At 38.9% G+C, this 26,644-nt stretch overlaps 1 protein-coding gene across 1 annotated transcript in view; it reads left to right on the top strand.

Moving 5' to 3' along the window:
• Positions 1–12,676: 12,676 nt before the first annotated feature.
• Positions 12,677–26,644, top strand: part of HOMER1 (homer scaffold protein 1) — a 163,385-nt gene continuing 149,417 nt past the window's right edge. Inside the window, exon 1 of the mRNA XM_020998449.2 lies at positions 12,677–14,730. Coding sequence (XP_020854108.1) covers positions 14,726–14,730 — 5 coding nt within the window. The 5' untranslated portion in view covers positions 12,677–14,725. The remainder of the gene's footprint in view (positions 14,731–26,644) is intronic.

The following is a 26,644-nucleotide window of genomic DNA, read 5'->3' as shown; positions in this document are numbered from 1 at the left end:
CTCTGGTATATTATTACAAAGTCTGTTGAAGAAGGTTAAGATTTTAGATTACCACGGGTATGTTCATGGAATGAATCTATTAAAACCGTATCAATTTCTTTTCTTTGGTAAAAGGAAAAAACTGGGTTTGAAGATTCCTGAGATCTAATGTAGATTAAAGCTATATTTCAAATAAATTATTGCATCAAAGGATGTTTCTCTTGGTGTCACCTCTTCTGACATATAGCAGGGAAGTGAAAAATTAGATGGAAGCCTCTTGCTTCTTTCTTCTTTCTTATTAGTTTATTTTTAAATGGCATAGTACTTGGAAAAGGAGAGACAAGATCATGAAGAAGTGATTATGAAGCCCTCATGGGGAAATGTCTGTTTACTTTCTCCCTCACTAAACAGTTTGAACCTTTATTTGGCTGCACACAGTCAATAGGGGTTCTTCCTTTGTTTAAATTTGAATTGACCTGGTTCAATTTATTTTCTCTCTGGGGTTCAGAGAAGCCTACAAACTATCCAGACCTCTGATTAGTGAGAGCCTGGGGTACAGTGGCAAAGGTATTGTACTGAAGCCAAGAGGACAGTTGTTTGAATGCTGCCTCTGATACTTAATATCTGTGTGACCCTGGGCAAAGCCCTTCACCTCTTAGCCTCAGCTTCATCATCTATAAAATGGAGGTATTAATGACACCTAACTCAGAATTATTATGAAGATCAAATGAAATAGTATATATCAGAGCCATGACTAGGAATTTTTGCACACAGGGCAAGAAGTGTAAATCATGCCTACAGCAAGGAACGTGCAACTCATTCTCAGTTTAGGGATGGACACCACCTTGTAGGGAGTGACAGACTTGAGAAGCTGAGGTGACAGAGACGGAAAATGACTTACCCAGGGTCACAGAGGAAGACGCAATCAACTCTTGTTGAAATTAAGGTTGATTACAAATACTGTAAATCTGAGCTGCTGTATGTGTTAGTTTGGCTGAATTGATTCCCCTCCTCCCTTTTTTTATTCTTTGTTACAAGGATGACTCTGAGTAAGGGAGAGGAGAAAGATGTATTCAGAAATAAAGGGGGTATAAAAACAAAAGATACTAATAAAGATTTGAAAAAATAAAAACCGAGGCTGAACTGAGATGCAGTCCAACAGCATCCAAACCTCTTCCAGATCTGGGCATTTTCTCTAGTTGTCCCCCATGCGTGGAATGCTCTCTCTTCTCAACTCTACCTATTGACCTCCGTGACTTCCTTAGGTCCCACTAGGAATCTCATCTTTTACTAGAAGCTTCCCCAGTCCTTCTTAATTCTAGTGCCTTCTCTCTGTAAATTATGTCCTATTTATCCAGTTTACAGCTTTGTTGTTGTTTAGTTGTTTCAGTCATGTCTGACTCTTCATGACCCCATTTGAGATTTTCTTGGCAAAGATAATAGAGTGGTTTGCCATTTCCTTCTCCAGATGATTTTACAGATAAGGAAACTGAGGCAAACAGGGTTGAGTGATTTGCCCAGAGTCACACAGCTAGTAAGTGTCTGAGGCCAGATTTGAATTCCAGAAGATGAGTCTTCTTGACTCTAGGCCTGGCATTTTATCTACTTTGCCACTTAGCTGCCCCTGTAAATAGCTTACTTTGTCTACATTTGCTCCCCTATTAGATTGTAAGCTCCTTGAGGGCAGAAATGAATAACATGAGAAAAGTCCTAATATAGTGGTGAAATACTATGAGCTAAGAGCCTCAGGATAAAATTCTAAAAGAAGAGAATTATATTAAAATATTGTAAGTAGAACCCAAGAAGAAGAAAAAATGGATTTGTCTTGACAAGAACTCAGAGTAGATAGGAAATGAAGGAAGAAATAAAGAATGAAATTAGAAGGAATATTTGGAAAGAGAATAAACACTTAGAACAGAAGCTGGAAAATATTACCAAGGTAATAGAAACTCTAAAGAATGGAACAGAATAAATAGCCCTCAATTCTATGTTCTTGTCTATGTCCATAGGCACCTTCAATCAAGAAATGTTTAATTGATTTCTAAACTTAAAAATTAAACTTAATATTTCATAGTTTTAAAAAAGTTTTACAAAGGTACTCTTGAGAAAAAAGGAATTCTCCATGAATTTATGGATCTTGCTGTATTATGTAATTATTTAAATTTCATCTCCCACATCAGCATATTTAATTTTTGTAAAGCAGTGGTCCCAATATGTTCTTTATTTCTTAATTTTCTAAACAAGAAATGGCCAACTTTTAATTCAAAACACAGTCCCCACACTTAGTATACATGTTCTTCTGCTTGGGAGTTTGCTAGAAATAATGGAGAAATGGGAAGAATGAAAGCAGCTAAGATATCTTGACCAGAAAAACTGGTGGAGAATGTAACAGTAGCAAACCACAACTATGAAGTATGTTCCTTAGTAACTATGCAGAGTGCCTCGCCATTCCACTCTTATCAGATGGTTGTGGACACCTATTTTTCCATACCTGGATTCATTCCCACCTTGTAGTAAAGGCATGAATCCAATATTACATCATTGATGTCAATACTTAATTTCAATCATCACCAAATATCCAGTGGGAATCTACTGCATTTAATATATGGGCTATATATTGAGGATACAAACAAGTATAACTCCATTCAATCAAAAATATATATAGGGTGTTATGAGTAAGGAGCACAATTTGGAAGACATGACAAATGTAGCAAAAAGATAAATAACAATACAAATTAATATATTGCAAACCCACACGAATAGTAAAAATACCTTCAATTTGTATGGAAACCTGAGGGAGGGTGCACCTTTATGTTTGGGAAAAAGCTTTCTTACTACTTTTTTTGCCATGCTATTTGATTACTTTATCAATCTTTTGTTTTGAACTAATGTATTTTCAGGTTAGCCTGGTAAAAGTAAATACACCATCAGATACTCATGAACTATGATTCTGAGTTGATCCTAGCCCCCAAAGTACCTTAAATCTGGAGTGGTTTTCTAGGGTCTCAAGAGTGAGCAAGCTTCCTTCCCATTGCCCTCTCCTACATGTTACCCCATGACTAGTGAGAAAGGGGACATATGCAGGGAACATACCTGAAGGGACACACACGTGAAACATGGATGGGCAGGGAGCATGCATGCATGGCTGGAACAATTCATGCCCCTTATACAGCTAGTGACCTCTGGCAATGTCATCACGTTACTCCCTGTGCTGCTCTCTGCTGGACATCTCTGCTATCTACTGGGCATCTCTGTTGAGTAGATGCTGCTCTCTTGTGGTCATCAACTGTGATGCAGCTTTTTTTTTTTTTTTTAGTGAGCTGGCACACTGCTGTGTCTTCAGCCATGATGGGTTTTTTTTTTCTGAGCTACTAATACACTGTGCTACCACTAACTAATCTTCACCTGCAGCACAGCAGAGATCCAGCTTCTTAGCTGATAGCTCCAAGGGCTCTTTTGTGATATAAACCCCAGCCAGCCACACCCAGCCAGCTAGCTAGAGAAGCTACAACTATGGAAATGAAAACAACTTTGAAATGGCAACAAAATGCAGATTTAAAAAAACCCCACAAACCAGACAATATTTGTAATAATTTATAAAGTTTGCTGAAAACTCTGAAAGTGAAACTTTGTGAACACTCTTTTATGCTATTTCACTGAACTGTTTCTAGAAATTGTACATTGAAGAGGCTTCATCTGGGATTATGTTGCAAGCACAACAATAGTTATTATCATAATGTGATGTATTGAAACAAAATTTATCAATTAAAAAAAATTTCTGGTTCTTTCAAAAAATTCCCTCACTAGATTTCTAATCTATTCAGTTTACTACCAGTGGTGGTTAGGACTGAACACAACCTTTTTGATGCAGTCTGATCAACCCAAATTACAATGTGTTATCACCTCCCTATTTTTGTACACTCTACTTCTATTAATGCAGCAAGAGTTGGCATTCTTCCTCCCCCACTTCCAACTGCCCCTCCTCCCAAACATCATGAGTAAGGATGGCAAAATAATCAGTCTTCCCTCATAAAGTGGCATAAAACAGTGAATGGGGCAATGAGTAAAAAAAAGCTAGATATGAGACCCAACCAAGATAGATTACCCCAAGAGCCATTTATAGATGAAACTGAAAGGAGAGCAATACACAGATAGAAGATGGAATGGATTTCCCAGCATTTTTATAGCAATCAATTCTCATTAGCAATGAAATGGGAAACACTACATTTGTACATTTATAACTTGATCCCTGATGTGCTGTTTGAGGAAGCAAAAAATATAACATAAAGAAACAAAGTCAGGAAGAATAGGTGCAACAAAAGAAATTCATGCTGGAGCTGACACCATTTTGAAAGGAATGAGTGACTGATTTTTAAGATACTTCAAGTGAGGGAGAATACCAAATAACTGGGGGGAAAACACGGATTGACTCATTACAAAAAAAAAACAACCCAAAAAACAGTGACAGAGACCCATCAGCAACTACCTACTCACATGCCTACTTTCTCATTTCTATAAAATCTTTATCAGAATGATTTACACATCTATCAAGGGCATTTTTTTTTATGGAAACATGATAAGGATGGTAACAGGCAGAATTTTGAGAACAATTTTCTATAACAGCCCACACCTTCATAGTCACACAGCTGATTGAAAGGTATAGGGAAGGCAAGTACTGCTATATTTATGGTGGTTAATTATTTTTTTTAAGTACTTGATTCAATAGAACAAAAAGGTTCTGTCTTCTAACAAAGCATTTATCACATGTATGTTAAGAAGATGCAAAATTCCAATGTAGATGCAATCACAAAGATAACTTTACTCAGTGATCCTCTGATTATTAATACCACTCAAGACATAAAAGAAGATAGATGCCTGTTAAAGGTGTTTGACACTGTCATGAAAGATGTCCTGCATTGAGTATGGATAGATGATGATAGATAGATAGATAGATAGATAGATAGATAGATAGATAGATAGATAGATAGATTGGTGGTGAAATGTTTCAGTGTTCAGGTGACATCATGTTAATTATATCAAACACAGTAATATTATAGGTCCTCCTTGATGAGATTTATGATTAGTCAAGAGAGATTGGCCTAACAATCCACACAGGAAAAAACCAAGTGAAAAATATCTATTTCACAATTAATGGCATGCAATCAAATTATATGTTTATTGAGTAATTCTGTCATTTTTAACATGTATTGCAGATGGACAATGAATTGGATAAAAAACTCTATTGGAGGAAGAGCAGGCTGAATTGCATTTAGTAAATTGTGCAACACTTTCAATGATCCCTAAATTACTATATGGTAGTGAGACAGGGAACACCATTGCTTCCAAAGAACTAAAGATGAGTCATACACAGAGGGCTATGGAGAAGTACATGGAAGGTGAGCAAGCTGCAACATATAACCAACAAGAAATGACAAAAGAAAACCAAAATGTAAAATGGATAATTTTGATTAGATAAAATTGAAAAGTTTTACAACGCAACCAAGATTAGAAGGAAAGTAGAAAACTGGGGAAAATTTTTTACAGCAAGTATCTGATAAAGGGCTCATTTCTCAAAATATATAGAGGACAAAGTTAAATTTATATGAACACAAGTCATTCTTCAATTGATAAATGGTCAAAGGATATGAATAGGCAGTTTTCAGAGGAAGAAGACAAAACTATAGTCATGTGAAAAAATGCTCTAAATCACTATTCACTAGAGAAATTAGAGAAAATATCAGATTGGCTAATATAACAAAAAAGTAAAATGATAAATATTGGAGGGGATGTGGGAAAACTGGGACACTAATACACTATTGGTGGAGTTGTGAACTGATGCAACCATTCCAATTTGGAACTATGCCCAAAGGGCTATAAAATTGTGTATACCCTTTGATCCAGCAATACCACTGCTAGGTCTGTATACCAAAGAGATTTTTCTAAAAAGAGAAAAGAACCTATTTGTACAAAAATATTTATAACAACTCTTTTTGTGGTGGCTAAGAATTGGATATCAAGCGGATGCCCATCAAGTGGGGAATGACTGAACAAGTTGTAGTATATGATTGTAATAGAATATTATTGTGCTATAAGAAATAACAAGCAGGGAGCAGCTAGGTGGCACAGTAGATAGAGCACTGGCCCAGGATTCAGGAGGACCTGAGTTCAAATCCAGCCTCAGACACATAACACTTATTAGATGCATAACTCTGGGCAAATCACTTAACTCCATTACCTAGCCACCCCCCCCCCAAAAAAAAACAACAAAAAAAGAAATAACAAGCAGGATGACTTCAGAAAAACCTGGAAAGACTTACATGAACTGACACAAAGTGGAGTGAGAAGAACCAGGAGAATATTGTACACAGTAACAGCAGTATTGTACAATGAAGAACCATGAATGACTCAGCTATTCTCAGCAATACAATGATCCAAGACAATCCCAAAGGACTTGTGATGAAAAATGCCATCCGCCTCCAGAAAGAGAACTGATGTTTTCTAAATACAGACTGAAGCATGCTATTTTTCACTTTCTTTCTTTCTTTCTTTTGAATCTTCTTGCACAAAATGACTAACGTGTTTTACATGATTACACACATATAACTTATATCAGATTGCTTACCTTCTCAGGGAAGGGGCAAGGGAGGGAGGAGGGACAGAATTTGGAACTCAAACTTTAAAAACAACAACAACATATGTTAAAAATTGTTTTACATGTAATTGGGAAAAATAAAATATATTATTTAAAAGAAGAAATGACAAAGAAAAATAAGAAGAAAGGATATAATTAGGAGAAAGAAGATGGGCTGGTTGTGTGACAAGAATGAAGCCTGACAGACAGAATGCTCCATGAATACATTCATGATGTTGTTGGGCAGAAAGGAAGGCCTCCAGCGTGTTGAGTGGCAATGGTTCTCTGTGGCAATCTTTTAGGAGCTATATAAAATAGGCAGGTATGCAAATAGTGTCATTGGAGGGAACTCCTAAACCAATGAGATCACAGATTGATTGGAATAGTATCTTGAAGAAGTTATATATAGCTGTGGAACATAGAATACCACATTCTTAGAAGAATAAAAATTGTGAACTACCTAAAATAAAAAGGAGAGATACATGGTAGCAGAAGAGTATTCCTAAGATTAATTTGCATGTAAGAAGAGGGTGTAAAAAAGTATTATCCAGGAAATGTATCTCTGAAAAGGTCGGTTGTGTATTAAGAATGAGGAATAATAGAATGACAGCTTGAGTGACCTCTACTCTGTTGGGTAGATAGTCTATCTAAGATTTATAAGACGAAAATGGACAGCAATGACAGAGGATGAGAAGTATGAATGAGTTGTTCTCTGTACCATTTTAAGGATTGTACAAATCAATGAATCATGATGCGCTGAAGTTTTTTTTTAATTGATTCCTTTTAAAAAAAATGCCACAGTCATCTCCTAATATGTATTCATTCTACATGTCTCCCTTGCAACAAAGGAAAAGTTAAATGAAACTTATTTAAAGTCTATTGTTACCTGGATCTAACAATCTAGTAACCCAGATCAGAAAAGGAAATTATGTTAATTTGGCTGTTAACCCTGCAACTACATTTAATGTAGTATGCAACATTCCATACCCACAGTCCCCTAACTCTCTACTTAAAGGAGAGAAATATGTTTCATCATCTGTCTTCTGAAAATTGGGACTAGCCTAGAAAAAGATTTATTTAGAAATAAATATAAATTTAAATATAAATAAACTAAGTATAAATATGATAGCTACCTTCAGACAATTGAAGAACTATTTTATGGAAGAGATGCATATTTTTTATGTAGCTCCAAAGGCAGAATTAGGAAAAATGGGTAGAAATTACAGGGTGACAGATTTTGGCCCAATATGAGGAATGATTTCTAAATAATTAAAATTTTCCAAAGATGAAATAGATTGAGATATCATAGCTATTATTCCTGTAGGGGATAAGAGGCTGGACTAAATGCCTGGACAGCAATTTCCTGCTTCTATGATAATATATTATATTATGTTATTTTGTAATCTTCTATTACTCTTCCTTTTGCATTTATTAGAATGTGAGCTCCTTGAGGGCACAGCTGGGTTTTTGCCTTTCTTTGTGTCCCTGGTGCTTAGCACAGTGCCTGGCACATAGTGAGTGCTTAATAAATAAATGATTTTTTTTTTGTTGATTGACTTATATAATTTCTTTAAAATTGAATTTACCAGAGAGCTCATATTGTAAGTTATGTGAACCAGAAATGGGTCACATTTGTATGTTGCCTTAAAGTTTGCTCACTGTTTTCCTCACAAAATCTGGCAATGTACATAGTAGAGTTTTTGCAGATGGGGAAATTTATGCTTAAAAAAGTTAAGTACCCATATGGTTTTTCTTTGTAAGTAGATATTTGGATGACACTGATCTATTTACCTGTTCTTTTGGAAGAAACAATGAGAAAGTTGAAGAAGCCCAATAAAGTGGAGGAATGTCACTTTTCTGAGGGTATGCCACAGGTGCATTAAAACATTTTGGAAGGCCTTCCTATGTTCAAGTGTCCTTTCTTTGAAGTAGACAGATCTCATGACCCATTTATAAACAACCCATTGAAGATTGTTATCTCCTATTAAGGGCACGGAAGGAAATTTGTAACTAAAACAGATGCTTTCGCCCACAGTTTCTAAAATCAGAGGGTATTCATGAACCTCTCTACAAATTTCAAAGTGTAAGTGGGAAACAGGAACTGTTAAAACTGAAACTCTGTACTAAAGCAATTTTGTCCTTAATGGTAAAAGAAAATACATTACTTTCTACTTTCTAGGAAGGTTGCAACTTTGGAAGACAATATGATGACTTTACTTGGAAACATAGATAGAAAAGTGAAAAGATAGGCTTCCTGACTTAATGTAATTTAAGTTACATTGTTCTTGTTGGGGTAGAAAATATTTGCACTCCTGGGTACCTTTGACAATTTCACTAGAAACATTTCAAAGGAGGAAATTCTTTGCATTCATCTTTTTCTGAATAGATCTTTCATAAAAATAGAATTTTGTTTCTCTTGTGAACATGGGCATATGTGCTCCCATATATAGTTCATCCCACACATGCTAGGAGGAAAGATTGACCATTTATAGAATGAATTTTCTAGAATGAGAGCAGAAGCTGATGTGATGTAATCAGATAAAATTTTGGATAATTCTCTCCCAGGTTACCATTTGATTTATGTAGAATAAGCCTGTTACAGATCTTCAGTGGACAAAAGTGATGAGAAGAAAGTCTCTGCTAAGCAGAACCTCCAATAAGGGGTCAGCAATCTGAAGAAAAGAGGAAGTTGACAAATGGTTGTGACAGTTGAGTTACGCTGAGATGAGAAAAAGATTTTAAACTAGGAGGCAGTGATACCAAGGTGCAAGGAAACTTTAATGAAAATGGCAGAAAAGTTAATTTAGCTCAAGCAAAAAATGTTTTGTAGAGAAATAAATTGTAGGAGAGCAACAGGTAAATTAGAAATTGAATTTATAGAAGGGATGAGACAGAATTATTTGAAAAACATGAATTTTAATGTTTTAGAATTAAGTAGCAGGAAAACCCATTTGTTTTGACTCAAATGATATGATCATATGATAATAATAATGATCAATATGATAATACATAACATTTAATTAGCCAAGTAGAGACAAGTTTTTGAGCAACTACATTTTAACTTTTTTTCCTTACTGCTTCTAAATTCAAAACATTCTAAAATCAGAGAGAAGTCTTGATGTTACATTTTAAGGATCACAAGAAAATATGGCCTGGTACTATTCATAATATTCCTAAATTTTTGCTAGTCTTTTAAAATCTAGACCGCCTAAAAGTAAATTCTTTGTAATAAGAGTGATTCAAACAGTTTAATTTTTTTTAAATAGCATTTTGGTGGAGGTTAATTTTGTTTAGTTTTAGTTTCTCACATTATAATTACACTGAAATTGGTTTATAACTCTTGTGCTTCTGTTTTTTTTTTATCTTAGACAAGTCATTTATGCTAGCCTCAATTTTTCAGTCTGTAAAATAGGAATAGTGATACTTGCACTAAGGTACTGCACAAGTATTGCCATACCTACTTCATTTGTGAAGTACCAGATAAAATAATAGAGGTAGAAGGGTTTTTTTATTGTAAAGCATAATTTAATATGCCATTATTGATGATTATGTTTCTGGAGCCATGATTCAATCAATTTGTATGTAGATTTGTAGAACAGCAATCTGTATTCTAATAGGTTGCATTCCATCTTATATTATTTGTATACATGCATATAATTTCTATTGGTAGATTGAAAATAGCAAATCTTAGTAAGTATAAAAATATAAAAGGTTAGATGGCCAAGGATTCCAATATAGTCCTATTCTGATGCCTTGTCACCATGGAGAGGTTACCACCACTATAAAATCAGGGAGTTGGACTAGAGGAGTCTTTCAGGTTACCTACCAGCTCAAAATATGTGATCCCATGACTCTGGGTCATCAAAGGTTATGTTGGTAGAGCATAAGCTCTGGTAGGTCTTCCCAAGCTAGAAAGGCTTTGAATTCCAGCCAAGCAACAGATTATGTGTCCGCCATTTCAGAACCAGCCTAATTTCAAAGAGGCCCATGTCCACTAGTTTGGCTATCAGCTAAAGAATTTTTCTGTCCAGAGTTATTCATGAAGACCCGTCCCTCAGATTTGGAAGAAGTACAATCTTCTATGATGTAGGAGACTCTGAACTCCTTGGGAACAGAGACTGGTTTTTGCTTCTCCTTGTGTAAAGGAGCTTTGATTTGCATATGCCCAGAGAACCTAACGTGTGGGAGATGCTGAAGACCTGCTTCTGAGAGAAGACATTCTGTATTCTTCTACCATGTGGGTGGGAGTAGCCTTTTTCCATTGCCTATATAGCTGGGACAGGCTGCATCTTTAAAATTACCAGAACATTCTCAATTTCTCTCTTTCTACTTGTGTCCAGAGGGGGTGAAAGAACTGTTCACTCACAAGACAGGCATCATGAACTGAACTATTGAGAGAGATAGTCCTTGTCCTTGCCCCTTTTAGGCCCTGTGATCCTGGGCTTGGGCTTTGGGTCTTTTTCTTTTGCTCTTTTCTGCTCTAGGTACAGATAGTGGAATCTCTAGGTCCTGGAGGGGTCAACTCCCTTAGAAACAGGATTCCAGTTGGGATGATGTTGCCAGTCCATCAGGGAAGCCCCTAGAACTGAAGGTGGTGGGATTTGAGCACAGGGTGGGCTCAAGATATGTAGGAACTGAGCTGAATTGTGAACCTCATCCTCCTTGCCTACCAGAATCTGGCCTGGGTTGGAGTGTGTGTATGTGTGTGTGGGGGCATTATTCCATGTTGGGGAAAATGTTTGCACATTTGTTCTTTGCTACAACTTTGAAATAAATATTCCTTTGTAAAAGTTAATCTGGCTGTTAGGTGGTTAAATGGAATTAGGTTGTAGGGGACCCCTAAAACTGAAGAAACCCCATTGTTCTGGGCTGGAGCCAATGACAAGGACACTAGATACCCATAACTCCCTTAAGCGTACTGGAGAACCCTGGGAGAGAGGTGCAAAGTAACATATCTGGTCTTCAGGCAGTGCTGATCAGGGTAGTCACTGCTACATTTGTATCCTCCAGCACTCAGCACACTGCCTAGCACATAATAGGCACTTAATAATTCTTGTTGACTGCATGTTCATATGAGTTAAATCATCCATCTTACAAAGTATAGAAGAAATATTGTAATGTAGCTTTCTGTTCATATCCAAAGAGGCTAGGAGAAATGGAAATGTTTTGATTTTAAATTTCTTTTGGCTGCCGATCCTAGCCTGCCTCTATAATTAGCATAAATGATAACACTTGGTGGTATTTTCAGTAAAAACCCAGAAAATGAGAGTATGACAAAGGCATGCCTCATACTTAATGGCACTTTATAGAAATCATTAAATGAAAATTATCTCTAGTGGTGATATTTTTTGTGATTAGGTCTGACTCAAACTATTAGGAGCACTATGACAAGGTTTTACAAATTTAAAAAAAATGGCTCCATTTTCTTAGCTATTGAGTTTAATTATCACAATTCACAAAAACTTGGACTTAGACTTAGCCTCTTCCTTTTCTACAAACTTTGCTGGTAAGTAATCTTCAAGAAATCAAGAACTTGTTTTTCATTAATATAAAACTTTTGTAGCATGTCATGCCCACAGGGTATTTAATACATACTTTTAAAATTATGATTTCCTGAAAATATTATCGACTTAAGATGCTGTATAAATCATTATTAGAGACCAGTAAGAACAAGGGCTTTCCCTCCCACACGCCATCGCTGGCTGGGACACAAGGAGCCCAAGGATACTGCTAACAGCAGCAGCAGTGAGTGGGCTATAGGAAATCACCTGCTTGACACTTCGGGCGCGGTTGCTATGAATGATTCACTAGTATCTGGCTTATTCCTTGCTAGAAAATCCCTCCCTCCCGCCACTTCCTTCTCCGATCCCCTCTTGGGCTGTCTCTCCTGTACTTTGGCCTTTAAAGAGATGCTAGAGCAGGTGGGCACAGAGAACCTGGCAGCGCATTCTACTCTCCCCCACTCTTCCCTAATTTAGCAGTACTTCCGGCTGTGTGACATCATCCCCCGCACCTTGGTGACGTGAGCGGCGGGTGACGTGAGTGCGGAGGGGAACGCGGTGACGTTGCTATTTAAAGGTCCTCCGGAGGGGAGGATGGAGACACAGCGAGCGCGCCTGGTGTGGGCACTGGAAGAGGCTGCGGCGGCGGCGGTGGCGGCGGCGGCAGCAGCAGGGGCTGGGGCAAGGAGCTGCTGGAGAAGCAGCCCGTGCGGTTGGCCAACCGGGGGCGTATAAGGGAGGCAGGGGGTAGGACCCAGTGACCTCTCCCCGCCAGGGCCGGCTTAGCTCTTGAGCTCCGCCGGCACCAGCAGCAGCGGCAGCGGCATCACCCCTACGCTCCCCATTGCTGCCGGCTCCGTCTCCTTCCCTGGTCCTCCTCTCCCGGGGCCAGGTTAGCGGCTGGTCCTTCGGGCCGCTGCTTGTGTCTGCCTCCTCTGCTGCTAGTGGGAGGGACCGAGAGACGAGCGCTCCCACCCTCCCTTCCCCCCACTCCACCACTCCTCCTCCTCCTCCCTCCTCCCGCATCCTGCCTGCTCTGCCTGCCATTCTCCCTCCCTCCTCCTTTTCCTCCTCCTCCTTCTCCTCCTCCTTTTCCCAGGCGGTAGCCAGCGGTGGGGTAAGCAGCTTCCCCGCCTGCTTGCCCGGGAGCCCGGCAGCCGAGGAGGCGGCAGCAACAGCAACAGCGAGCAGGGCCGGCCGGGGCTGGTGCCGCTCTTCTGAGCGCGGGAGAGAGAGGAGAGATCGAGGCGGGGGCGGGTGAGGATGGAGGTGTGAGGCAGGGGAGAAGGAGGAGGACTGGCCAGGCATGTGAACTGGCTCCCTCGGCTGCAGCTTACCAGCGAGCACCCCGGAGCCACATTTCCCGGGCCCCCGCGGGTGGGCAGAACAGATTGCATCCTCCGAGGGGCCCGTGCAGCCAATTGATACTAATATCCCCTCCCCTCTGACCCCCACAATCCCTCCTTCCCTCCCTCCCTTCCTGCTGCCTTCAGTCCGCACTGTGCTTTTGGGGGCTCGGTGCAGGGGAGAAGTGGGGGGCTCGGCTCTCTCTGATTCATTCATTCTCTGCTGTCTGGGAGGTTCGAAGTCTCTGGCTTTAAAAGAGGGAGAGAGAAAGGGAGAGCGAAAAAGGGGAAAAGAGAGAGAATAAGAATATGAATATATCTTTTAATTAAAAAAATAAAAGCAGTGAATGAAAGGACCAGCGCAGGCAAGGCTCCATTGTGTTCAGCCGAATAAGGAGAGAGGGAGGTGAGATTTTTGGGGCCCTTCTCCCCCTTATCTCTCGGCCTCCCCCGAGATGTGCTGCTGCTCTCCCCTCCTGCTGCCAGCCTTGAAATGGCTTCATTTCTTCTCTTCAGGAGAATGAATCGATCCTCCCCAGCCTTCTCTTCCTGTTCCCCACCTCCTCTATGCTCAGAGTCCTAGAGGAGGGGGAAGGAAAAGATTTCGCCTCCGTGGAGTATCGTGCACGTTTGGGAGTTGCTGGGTTTGCGCTTTGAGATTTTTCTATTAAAAAAAATCTTTTTCTATTTGCAAGGGGACAGAAATAGTTGCATTTCCTCCCCATTTTAGGGTTTTGATTTCCATTTTTTATCAATTTTAAAATTGCATGCCCCATTGTGCCGCGCACCCTACCCGGTAGACCTGCAGGGGTGCCAGGGAGATTTGAACGCGCCGCCCGCTCTCCCTGCAGCTCGGAAAAAGACGACGAGCATCCTTCTCGCTCCTGGCGCGGGGACTGCATTCTTGTGCAAAAGGACATGCGAGCAGCGGCCGCCGGACTCCTTTCTTATAGGACTCCATGAACCTGGATTGTGCATCAAACCCACGCGGACTCACACTGTGGAATGAGAATTGGACTCCGCTGCTCCCCAGCGCGGCATTTTAACTCTCTCCAGCAGATGCCACCTCCTTTGCTTTGAACATTTTGGGATCTCCACGCGAGAGATTCATTTACCTGAGGAAACGAGCCGAATTGTCTCGGCATCCTTGAAATACCTCCAGACACGCGCGGATCACGTGGGGGAACCAACAGCAGTAAAGCCACTGAAAAGACTCCTTGGGAAATTCTTCCGTAGAGCAACTTCGGTGGAAGTTTTCACTGGGCAAAATGGGGTAAGGATATTTGCATTAGGCTTTGCATCTTCTAAAGAGAAAATAAGGATGGGGGTGGGGTGGGGAATGGAACCTTTGGGATGGGTATGTTTTAAGCAAAAGACTTCTCAATCTGTGGCTAAATTCGTGATTATTTCGCTTTGAAGTCCGCAGTTGTAAGAATTAACATTTAGAGGATCATCTTATTTTAAAGGTGTTTTAGGTACTAAGAAGTTGTCTTTTTTAAGGACTTTTGAGTTTATATCTTGAAGGCAATCAGAATTTGAATGTTGGTGTTCAACCAGAAAAAATCCTTCTTTCTTAGAATTCTTAAATCTTTCACTAACCATAATTACAGAATTCTATTGTTTGGTTTTCACCGTATGTTCCCGCCCTCCCCAGCAAAAAAAAAAGGAGGGGGGAGAAGATTGAATTCTCTGTTTTTCCGTTTTGTAAACGTTAGTTGTAGTAGTAGTCATAACAAAAATAATAACTGATGTTTTAAAAACGTTTTAAGGTTTGCAGAACAGTTTACATACATTATTTCATCTGATCATCACCACTGTCCTGTAAGTTAGGTATCTGGCTTGTTCTTAATCTCATTTTATGCATGAAGAAACTGCCTTATTTTCATGTGACTTGTGTGTCCTGCTAGTGGTAATCGGAGGTAGGATTTGAACTCTTGTCTTTCCTGTCTACACTACTCTTTCCACTATAGCATGCTATCTCTTGGCTACTAGTGAGTAATAAAGTCATTTATTTGAAAAATGCATCTCCCATATAAACTACGCTCTGCTGTGCAAGAATGTACAGAGGATTCTGTTTTAGGCTCAGAAGCCCAGAAGCTGAATTGTAAAGAATTAACCTGTTCCTTGGGGCATTAAAGTGCGAATTTCAGGCAGATATAGTACTTATGGACTTCAGGTGCTTCTTGAGTTTCTCTTGCTGTAGAATATCTTTTATTTTGCGACTTTATTTAAAGGCTTTAGTTTGAATTAAAAAGCCTTCCAATCTCTGCCCTCCCCATGGGGAATTTCCCAGCCCTTTGTGCCCACTTTCCCCTAAATAATGAAACTTTTAAAAAAATATAGATGATGCTTCCCAATTTTAAATCGTCATGAGGATAAATCAGTACTTCATATAAATTTAAGCATGTATTTTGAATAATTTCAGAAACATGACTGAAAATACTGCCAGCTTTATGGTGTAGGAACTGACTGTGCCACTAGTTATTGACTCTCCATTATATAAATGGATCAGTGTTTTAGAATAACTTATCAGATGTATTACATGACTATTTCAATCTTTGGTTGTATTTGGTGTTGATTATTGTGTAGACCTGAACTTTCTGTTATAATTTGTTGAAACATAAGTACAAAGATGTAGAGCTGGAAGGGACTTTAAAGGTCACCTAGTCAAATTTACTGATTTTACAGGTGAGGTTTTGTCCAAGGTCACTGGAGTAGTATGGCAGTCTGTACTTTGAACTCAGTTTTTTGACTTGAAGTTTTGGTGCTGCCTCAATATATATTTAAGGAATTTGCATATATATATATATATATATATATATATATATATATTTAAGCAATATGAATATATGTAAGGATTATGTTCATATATAGGGAATATATGTATGTCTAAGGGATTTAGCAGAAGACTTTCAAAACTTGTTCTAGCAATGTGATTTGCATCTTGTAAAAACTGTTACATTTTTAAAAACTGCATATTCATCTTTAAGGAAAGATTTCATGTCATGCTATCTAAAAGCTAGAATTTTAAATATTATTTATGAATTTTAAGCAGCTTTCTCTTGGGTTCAATGACTTCCTCATTCATTTGGAAACAGTATTGACTTTTAAAACTTTTACTTACAGTGTAATAGGGAAAATGTCTGTGATAGGAGAAAGACTTAATGGAAAAATCGAGTAGACTGGGAATCTTGAGAATCTTAGCTCTGGTCTAGAGAGTACTAGCGCTGCTGTTATTACCTGGATGACCTTGGGCAATCACTTTAACCATTTTAATCTCTCTGGACTTCAGTTTCTTAATGGCTAGATGTTCTCTAAGGTCCTTTTCACCTATACTTGCTTTATTCTGGTTTTTTTTCCCTTTCTCTCCCCTCAGCCTACCTCCAGTACAGTTTTTGTTATCCTTAGTGGGGTTTCTTGACATGTATTTCCTTCAGAGAGAGAGTTATTTTCACCAAAATCTCATTTTTCATCACTTTATTAACAGTAATTGGGAAGTAATTACAACTTAAACTGCTTGGGAAAGTGTTTTGATTTAATGTGAGGTTACTAGTATTCCAAATTCTTGAAAAGGAAAGCTTAAAGATGGCTTCCTTCAAATAGCCTCAGTTTTTCTTTTCTGATTGAAGCATGTTGGAGGACAGATGGAGCGGCAACTCCTCTCCTGAGAACTGCCGTCTCACATTAGACTAAGGAGTGTAAGTACAGTAAGAAAAATCAGTTTGCCACAACCTTTCCACTGATTATTGATCATTTTTACTGATAAAACTGTTAGGACCAATCTCCAAATGTCAAGACATGATATATATAATGACATAATATTAAGTTAGGTTGCTATTGCTTTTTATTTTGCAAATTTTGTATTGCAATTTTTTGTTTTTACATCACTTTGATTTCCTGCTATGTCTCACCCAGAGAGCCACCCCATATAACAATGAGTAATAAAAAGAGAAAGATGATGAAATCTAGCAAAACTAACCAATATATCAGTTAAGTGTTACAGTATAGGTAGTGTTCTGTACCCATAGTGTCTCACCTTAGCAAAGAAAGGAAGCAGGTGCATTCCTATATCTTTTTTTGGGCAGCCTCCAGTTTCGTCATTGCAATTACTCAGCAGTCAGTTTTGATTTTGTTTTGTTTTGTTCTTTCTGTTTATGTTCTCAGCATAATTTTAAATGTGTTAATATGCTAAGTCAGGTTAATTCCAAAGAGGGTGACAACTTGCAATATATATATATATAATCTTAAAACTTGAAGGAAGATATATAAAGGACAGTTTGAAGTGATTGCTTTGAAAGCTTGTTTCACTGGCTTTGACACTCTTATTTTTATTTTGGGCAAGTCACTTTTCGCACTCTGGACCTCAGTTTTTTGCCTTTTTTGGCTGTGTTGAATTAGATCAAAGTTCCTTTTTAGCTCTCCAGTTTTATGTAGCTAGAATATCTAGATGTTTATACTTAGGTATAAACTTAGACCTGTGAATGAAAGTAATGGATCATACTAAAAGTTATACATCCATCTTAAATTTAATAGTTCACAGTCTTTTGAATCCATGCAAAAATAATATTATCTTTTGACATTGTAACCTAGATTTGCTAATGTGAGTTAAGTGTTTGATATTGTTTATACTGGTTATGATTTATAAATGAAGTTAAAAGATTAATATAACTGTTATCTTCATTTGAATTATGAAGGATTCTGTGTGTCAAAGTAAACTTGGCAAAAAGAGGAAGTAGAATTTTTGGGGGGAGGGCACAGAAAGGGAAAGAGGGAAAAAGGAAAAATAGGTGTAATCACTGACTTTTCACTTGGCTTCTGCAGAAAATCTTAATTCCTGGAAGATGGTGGGAAATGAAAGACAAATCAGCTTGAGTGTTTTGGATGATACATGCACTGTTGCTTTTTATTGCTGTGAGTGCACTGAAATTATTAATTTGTAAAGCACTTATGTGTTGTGACTCACTTAAAAAGAAAAAAAATAGTTCTCTTAGGTAGGTCATTTAAAGCCTTATCTTCACCAAAGGGAGTTCAGAAGAGTCCCTTTTAAAGTATGAGAACACAAAGTAGATGCAAGTCTACCAATTTACACAGAAACAGTGTTTTTCCAATAAGAGACTACAGATAGCTGTGGTCGACTTAAAAATTAAAAAAACAAAAGCAAAACTTTACTGTTTATTTCATATGCAAGTTCTTAGTTTACACAAGGGATGTTTGGGGAGAATTTTTTGCCTTCAGTATGGGATGAAGCTTTTCAGATGACGAAATTATTTCAACAGATGATTGTCAGGGTGAATGGGTCTCTATTGCGCTATATTAGAGAAACTCCTTCCCTCATTCTTCTTACTGCAGTATTACCATTCTACCACTTCTTACTTTTCCCTTTTTATTCCCCTTTCCTGGGGTGGAGCCCTGAGTCCCTTCAGTGTGTTAACCGTACTAAAGTTTATATCTGGAAACCTCCACCTCTCCTTGCTTCAATCTTTTAGTTGTTTTCTTGTCTTCCCTTGGGAGGTAACAGTTGAAAACCTGCTAGAAACTGTGGCTGGCCCCTGGGACAGCAGCTTCCCTGCTTTGCTGAAGCTTAAATCCACTTCACAAGATTTGTGGCTATGTACGAAAAAAGGAAGGGGATCAGAAAACTCACTTAAAGGAATTCCTCAGACCTTCATTTTACTGAACCCAAATTTAGAACAGAATGTTATCAAGAGAAACGTGACTCAAAAAATGACAGTGAAGGGAGTATGTTCCCTGAAAACCATCCCTACAAGGATGTCTGTTTCTTACCAAGGAGGATCCCCTTTTTGATACCCCTTGTGTTTTTATCAATCACCATATCTATTAATGGTCAACTCTTGATTATTGATACTCATGAAGTATCACAGGTGTGCCTAATGCTACATGGAGCTAATCATAAGGCATTGTATATTGGGTTAGATTGTGGTATGGGGCTTTTTTTTTTAATCATACTTCCATTTGGGGTTTTTGTGAGTTACAGATTCACTTCTAAGCTAATAATGAAGCTTTGAAGACCTGGCTGAGAAGTAGTTGGGCAGCTGTCAAATATTTCCTTCCATATCCCTGTTCATATCTTCTTTGTAACCCACTCTGATGCTGGGAATAGATGTGCCCTTCTCTTGAGGATGCAAGAACTGTACCTGGCTAAACTGAGCCATTGTTTTTCAACCTTCCCTTCTCCTCTCTACCTAGCCCCCCCAAAAAAAAGAAAGAAAAAAGAAGAAAAAAACCCAACTAAGTTTGCATTTACATCTTTATAAGATCTTCCCTGCTGGGATATGCAGAGTAAGAATAAGAATAATCTGCAATGTCAACAAAGCAAGTAATTAAGCAGACAACCATAGATAATCTGACTGTCAAATTTGGAAACTAGATTTTTATAGCCTGAGCGACATGAGCAGAGACAGCATGGTTTAGCAGATAGAGGGCCGCTGGCTCTAGAGTTAGACAGTCTAAACCTTTTTTTTGTGCCATGCTTTTCCTCTTGACTTTAAATGTAGATTTATTTAACTATGTGTTTAGTTCCCTTCTCCCCTCCCCATGCTATCTATCTAGAATATGATTTGGTAAAATGTAGGCTATTCAAAAGTACTGCCACTCAGTTCAGAATTAAGAATTATACAATTGAGGACAGACATTTCTGCCTAATGAAAACATATCTGTAGACTCTGAGAAGCACCTAGAATCTGAGTATATTGCCATTTGGTAAGATCCCTTTAAAAGTAGCCTTTTCCCAATAACCCCTGGTTTTCCCTCTTAGAAGAAGATACCTTATTTTCCTTTCCTTTGCTGTCACTTGCCCCAGCCCTCTGACACATACTGGCTGTGTGACTGTGCAAATCATTTAACCTCTGGGTGTCATGGGCAATTCTCTATGACTGTTGTCCAAATTGTTGCTCTTGACTCATTTCGGTCATGTCTGACTCTTTGTGACCACATTTTTGGGGTTTACTTGGCAAAAATACTGGAGTGGTTTGCTATTTCCTTCTCCAGCCCATTTTATAAATGAGGAACTGAGGCCAAGTGACTTGCTCAGGACAGAGGTAGTAAGAGTCTGAGGTTAGATTTGAACTGGGGTCCTTCTGATTCCAGACTAGGAACACTTCCAAAATTACGTATTTGTATCAGTGGAAGAAGTTTCCACACTGAGAGTTGCATACAATGATAAAGTATACTTCAAGACCAAAAAAAGTGGCAGTATGGATTTTTGTAGCTGGCATATTCCAGAATGAACTATTACACATCAATATTAATTGAAGACTTTTATGTCTAAGGTGCAGAAGCTAGAAGAGATTTCAGGTCTGAGCTTACCAAAGACTAGGAAGGAACCTGTTTATATTTTGAAATAAGGTTAATTTTGAATTGTATGTGGCAATGAATAATAGCCCTGCTTTTAGTATCTTCTTTCAGTGTAGCATATAACTGATACCTTAATGTTCTCAAGGAGTTAGTTTCTCCCTCCACCCTTCCCAATAATTTACTACCCACTGGTAAGATCACATTCTTCCAGTGCCTCTCTTCTCTCACACATATAACCTGCTACATGAATACTGAGTGAATAGAGCTGATCTTTCATTCTCCTTTTCCACTGTGTAAATTTTACCCATTGTTTTTTGGTAGTGATGCTGGCAAGACTTGGGAGTAGGAATGATTCTTCCTTCCCCCATTTCCTCAAAAAGGAGAATACAGGATTCCCTCCAGTGCTTTTTTTTTTTGCCTACTTAGAGGTAATAACATTAAAGCCTTTTAAAGAATAGAGCCTATCTAAAATCTCTTCTAGGTCTTCCCTAGACCTATCACCTGGCTGTCACATGGCCTGCCCCTCTCTTAGTTCCTCTTTTCCAAAGCATCTTATCCTTTTAGTTATGCTTCTAACAAATCACCTGGGGGAAAAAAAAACTGAGGAAAGGAAGAGACTTGTAAAGGCTGGTCCCCCAGATAGGGCATTCCTTTGCCTTACCTCTAGAAGTAGAGCATGAACTACATAGGGAAGCAAATGACATTGTCCCAGCTTAGTGTTGTAACTTGGCTTATATAATGGAAGCTTCTACAAGATCAAAAGACCCATGATTTTATTCAGGTGGATACTTCCTTCCCAGAATCAGATCATGGCTCTTCTATGTAGCATCTGCTTCAAAGGAGTGTTATTATGAGGATCAAAAAAGCTACCACATAAAAACCCATTCTTAGCTCATGGGCCATACAAAAACAGGTTGCAGGTCAGATTTGTTCTGTCCCTATAGTTTGTCTGCCCCTGATCAATTTTATTGAGGGCCCATTTTTTCCTTGTAGGATGATACTCTGTTTTGTTGGGTTAAGTTATTGGTTGTAGGCATTTCATTCCATGTTCTTTGCTTCTTTAAAGTGCTAGCTAATATATCTTGAGCAATTGTGATTTTTGGCTCCTTTATATTTGAATTATTTCTTTCTGGATACTTGGACTATTTTTTCTTTTATATGGAAGTTCTGATTTCTGACAATAACATTCTTCAGAATTTTCATATTGGAATTTCTTTGGAGTGGTGGCATAGTAATTGTATCTCAACTCAGATTTTTACCCTGTCAAGGTCTTTTTAAATCTTGCCTTTGTCACTTAGAAATTTGATAAGTGTGCCATCTTTGACTTTTGTCATTGGTGAAGGTTTTAGACTCCATAGGCCCAAGAACAGATTCTCAGGGCACTCCACTGGAGATGTCCTTCCCAACTGACCTTGAACCATTAATGACCAATATTTGGTTCCAGTTCAGCCAGTTTTAAATCTATCTAATTATACTATCATTGAGCTCATATCTATCTTTTCCACAGTAGTAGTATGAAAGACTTTGTTTAAAATTTCACTAAAAGTTAGGTGTATACAGTATCCATCCACTTGAAAATAGCTTACTCAGAAATGAAGCAATGTTTTAGTTGAATAAAATGTGCATATATTTCTTTTCTATCTTATATATCTGCTATTTCACAGTCTGTCATCTAATCACAGGCCCATGACTTGTACAGCAGAGTGCTTCTGTGATTTATATCATTCATTAGATTTGTGGAATGAACAAGATGTTTTAAATGATCAGAAAGACTTCCATTTATTCCACAGAACTTCTTGAGTTCACTTCAGAGTCTCAGGATACTTCAGGTTTTATCAATAGTCTCCCACATTTGGAAAGGCTCCACAGTTAGGCAGTACTGTTGTAAGCACATTTTAACTCCTCAAGAATGGAAATATTCAAGGCAGCTAGATGGCACAGTGGATAGAGCACCAGCCCTGGATTCAGGAGGACCTGAGTTCAAATGTGGCCTCAGACACATAACACTTACTAGCTGTGTGACCCTGGGCAAGTCACTTAACCCCATTGTCTAGCCAAAAAAAAAAGAATGGAAATATTTCAAGTTTTACTAAATAGCTATGTTAACCATAGTGTTTGTTAATATATTTTAATCAATCAGCAAGCATTTATTAAATACTGAATATGTGCCATGCCCTGTGCTAAGTGCTGGAGATACAAAACAACAATGAAACAGTCCCTGCCCTCAAGGGGAGCTTATAGTCTAATAGGGGAGGTATGTGTGATTTGTATAAGATCATATACATAACATATACAAAGTGAATATAAGGTCATTTTGGAAAAGAGTTTCACCAGCAGCTAGAGGGATCAGGAAAGGCCTCATTTGGAAGATAAAGCTTTAGCTATCTTGTAGGAAACCAGGGATTTCAGAAGGTGGAAACAAGAAGGAAATATATTCCAGGAATGGGGAGACAGTCAGGGCAAAGGAATAGATAGGAGCAGGAGTGTCATTTCACTCTCTGTGTATATATGTGCGCGCACACACACACATATGTACACATGTATGTATGCCTATGTGCCTGTATTTGTGTGTGGAGTGCATATTGCATACATGTATATATGCATATGTTTTATGTAGAATATGCACGTGTACACTTACGTAGGTATGAATATACATATATATGTATATATTGTATACGTGCACATATGTACATATATATGAATGTATAACAGCAAGTAAACTAGTATGGTTGCATTTTAGAATGTGGGGAAGGGAATGATGTATAAGAAAACTGGAAAAATAGGAAGTGAAGAGACTTCAGTGCTAAACAGGAGTTTACATTTGATCCTGGAGCTAATAGAGAGCTATCGAAGTTCATGGAATAGGGGAATTAACATAGTCAGACCAACACTTTAGGAAACTCACTTTGGTAGCTGAATAGAGGATGAATTAGAAAGGAGAGACACATGGCAGGGCCACCAGCTAGAAAAGTATTGCAGTAGTCCAGGCAAGAGGTGATGAGGACCTGACCCAGGATCCCAGTCATATGAGTGGAGAGAAGGAGATGATCGGGAGAGATGTTGTGATGAAAGAAAGGGCAAATTTTAAAAACTGCCTGAATACGTTAGGTGAGAGAAAAGAGATGAAGGTGACATTTCGGTTGTGAACCTGGGTGACTGGGAGGGTGGTGGAGCCATAAACAGTGAGTGATTGGGAAGTTCTGAAGAGGAGCGAGCAGGTTTTGGTGAAAAAATGAGTTCTGTTTCGGGTATGTTGATTTTGGGATGCTTATGGCAAATCTAATTGGAAATGTGTAATAGGCGGTTGGTGATATGGGAATGGAGCTCAGAAAAAAAGTGGATAGGTATATAGATCTGGGTGTCATCTTCATAGATGTCATTGGGAGTTCTTAAGGTCTCCCAGTTAGTATAGACAGAAGAGAAAACATCCCAGCTCAGTCTTAGGCTATATCTGCAATTAGCTGGTATGACATGGATGATACAATGAACCAGGGATACTGAGAAGGAGGTAAGAATGAGTAAGAAACCTTTGTGCTGCAAACCTAAAAAAGAAGATTTATCTAGGAGAGAGAGGTTGACAGGGATGAAGATTGTGACAACTGTTCAATTTGGCAATGAAGAAAGAGATCATTGGTAGCTTTGGAGAGAGCAGTTTTATTTGAATGATGAATTTGGAGGCCAGATTGTGAAGGGCTAACAACTCCTTTTTTAGGAAGTTTGGAGACGAAAGGCAGGAGAGATATGACAATAATTAGGAGGAATGGAACCTTGGGAGAGTTTTTTTAAAGATAGGGAAAAGGTTTTTGTGGGCCTCGTCAAGGAGAAAGGCTACCTTTTCATCAGTGACAGGAGGGAATGAGGAAATGGTGGGAATTATGTAAAGCAGTTGTGAAATTATGGGAGAGAAGGAAGCCCTTAATGAAGGGCCTCTATTGTTGTTATTGTTAAATACGAAATAAAATCTCCAGCTGAGAGTGTGTGGGGAGGAGGTGCTGCAGGGAGATTGAGGAGACAAGAAAATACTTGGAACAGTTGTAGAGAATGAGATAGAGAATCAGTGAGAAGTAAAATAATTGCCTTGCTTTATTGAGGGCTTAGCTGAGTATAAATAACAAATTTGTAGAAGACTCAGTCAGTATGGTTTCATGACTTCCACCTCTGTGTGGCAGCATCTGAGTTGGACTGGAGGTAAATGGTGGGAGTAACCTAGGGCTGGGTTTTAGCAAGACATGAATAGCGATAGGATGAGTGACCAAGGGATTTGAAAGTAGAAGTTGGTACAGTTTTTGTTCTTCATCCTTCATTTTTTAAGAGGACTAGTGACTTCACAGGTGATGTCTTAAGGTTGAACTGATTCAGCAAGGGAGTTGTTAAGATTGGGAAAGGAAGAGTCTACGAAGAGCAAGGGTGATAGTCTGGCAAAGTACTGAGAGGTAGAGAGATCACAGATAATGAGGAGGACAAAGAATAGGTTTAGGAGAAGCAAGGTGTGCGGAGAAATGGAATGAAAGGCAATCATAATTGGATCAAAGAATGTTGGAGTTCGTAATCAATCACTTGGGAGTGATGACAAAGCCAGGTTAGGTGGAGTGGAGGAGTAGGTGCTGTGGGTTGAGCTGACTGAGTTGGGAGCATCCTGTATTTAAGGGAACATCAGTCTGTGGGCTTAAGTCCCTTAGTATGAGGGCTTGAGTTGGGATAGAGAGGGAGAGTATCAGCAAGGCACTGGACTCATTGAAAAGGGAAAGAGAATGTCCTACGAGTCCATAGATAATAGCCATCAGGCTCTGCAGTGGGTGAGAAGATAGGATAGAGTGAACCTCAAAAGGAAGAGGTTGCTGAGTGATAGTAATAGAGGGAGAAGGTATAGAAGTGTCTGGAGAGCAAGACATATTGTGTGTGTGTGTGTGTGGGAGGGCTTTAGTGCTTAGAGGTTCCAAGATGAGCAGGATTGAAGTGGTTAGCCTGGTTTTCTCCCCTCCTGGGTGAGAATTTTACATTCTGTGGTTTTGGGCCCTCCCTCCCCAAACACACATACAGAACAACATCAGTTGCCTCCATCATGCGTATCTTCGATCCCAAACCTAATCCCCAGTGGAAAGGATGGCTAATGACTTAGGGCTCATCGATGTATAAACTCTGAGTAGAACTAAAATGGAACAGCTGTGGACAGGAATGTTCCTTTTTTTCTTCCCCTACAAATAACTTCTGGTAATTTTCTCAGAACCAAGGAAGGCTTCTCATTTTCCTGGGTCAATTTGCAGCCTAGTTCAATCAAACGGAAAAGATGGAGAAGTAGAATGTTGGTACCTTGGGGCTCACTACTGCCAAATTCATCTTCTCTAATGCACAGACCTGTTCTCATCATTCTTCTGCTGAAAACGCATCAGCCATTCCCTGCTGGCCACTAAATCAAGTCCATCTCCTTTGTCTAGGGTGCAAGGCCCTCTATCATTTGATACCAACTGCCTTTCAAGCTTTATCTTTCACTTCTTCCCTACTTCCCTTCCTACTCAATACTCTAGCTAAAATGGACTTTTCAGCGTTCCTGAATGTAGGTTCATAGATTTACAGGTGGATGGAATTCAGAGATTATCTGGTCCAATACCCCCCACCTCACCCCAGGGAAGAGGCTAGGTGATTTGTTCAAGGTCACACAAGGGAGTGAGCATCGGAGGCAATCTCTGACTTCAGTTATGATCTCCTTTTACTCCATTTCTCCTTACACTTTACCTCTCCTAAACCTATCTTTGTCCTCATTTCCTGCAGTTTCTCTACCTTTCAGTACTTTGCCCTTTCCTTTGTACTACATGTTTCACACTTTTTTTTTTTGCTTTTTGGTGAGGCAGTTGGGGTTAAGTGACTTGCCCAGG

Source organism: Phascolarctos cinereus, unplaced genomic scaffold (genome assembly GCF_003287225.1).
Source record: "Phascolarctos cinereus isolate Bilbo 61053 unplaced genomic scaffold, phaCin_HiC Scaffold_4;HRSCAF=312, whole genome shotgun sequence".
Taxonomy (NCBI): domain Eukaryota; kingdom Metazoa; phylum Chordata; class Mammalia; order Diprotodontia; family Phascolarctidae; genus Phascolarctos; species Phascolarctos cinereus.
This window is presented reverse-complemented; position numbering and strand designations above follow the sequence as displayed.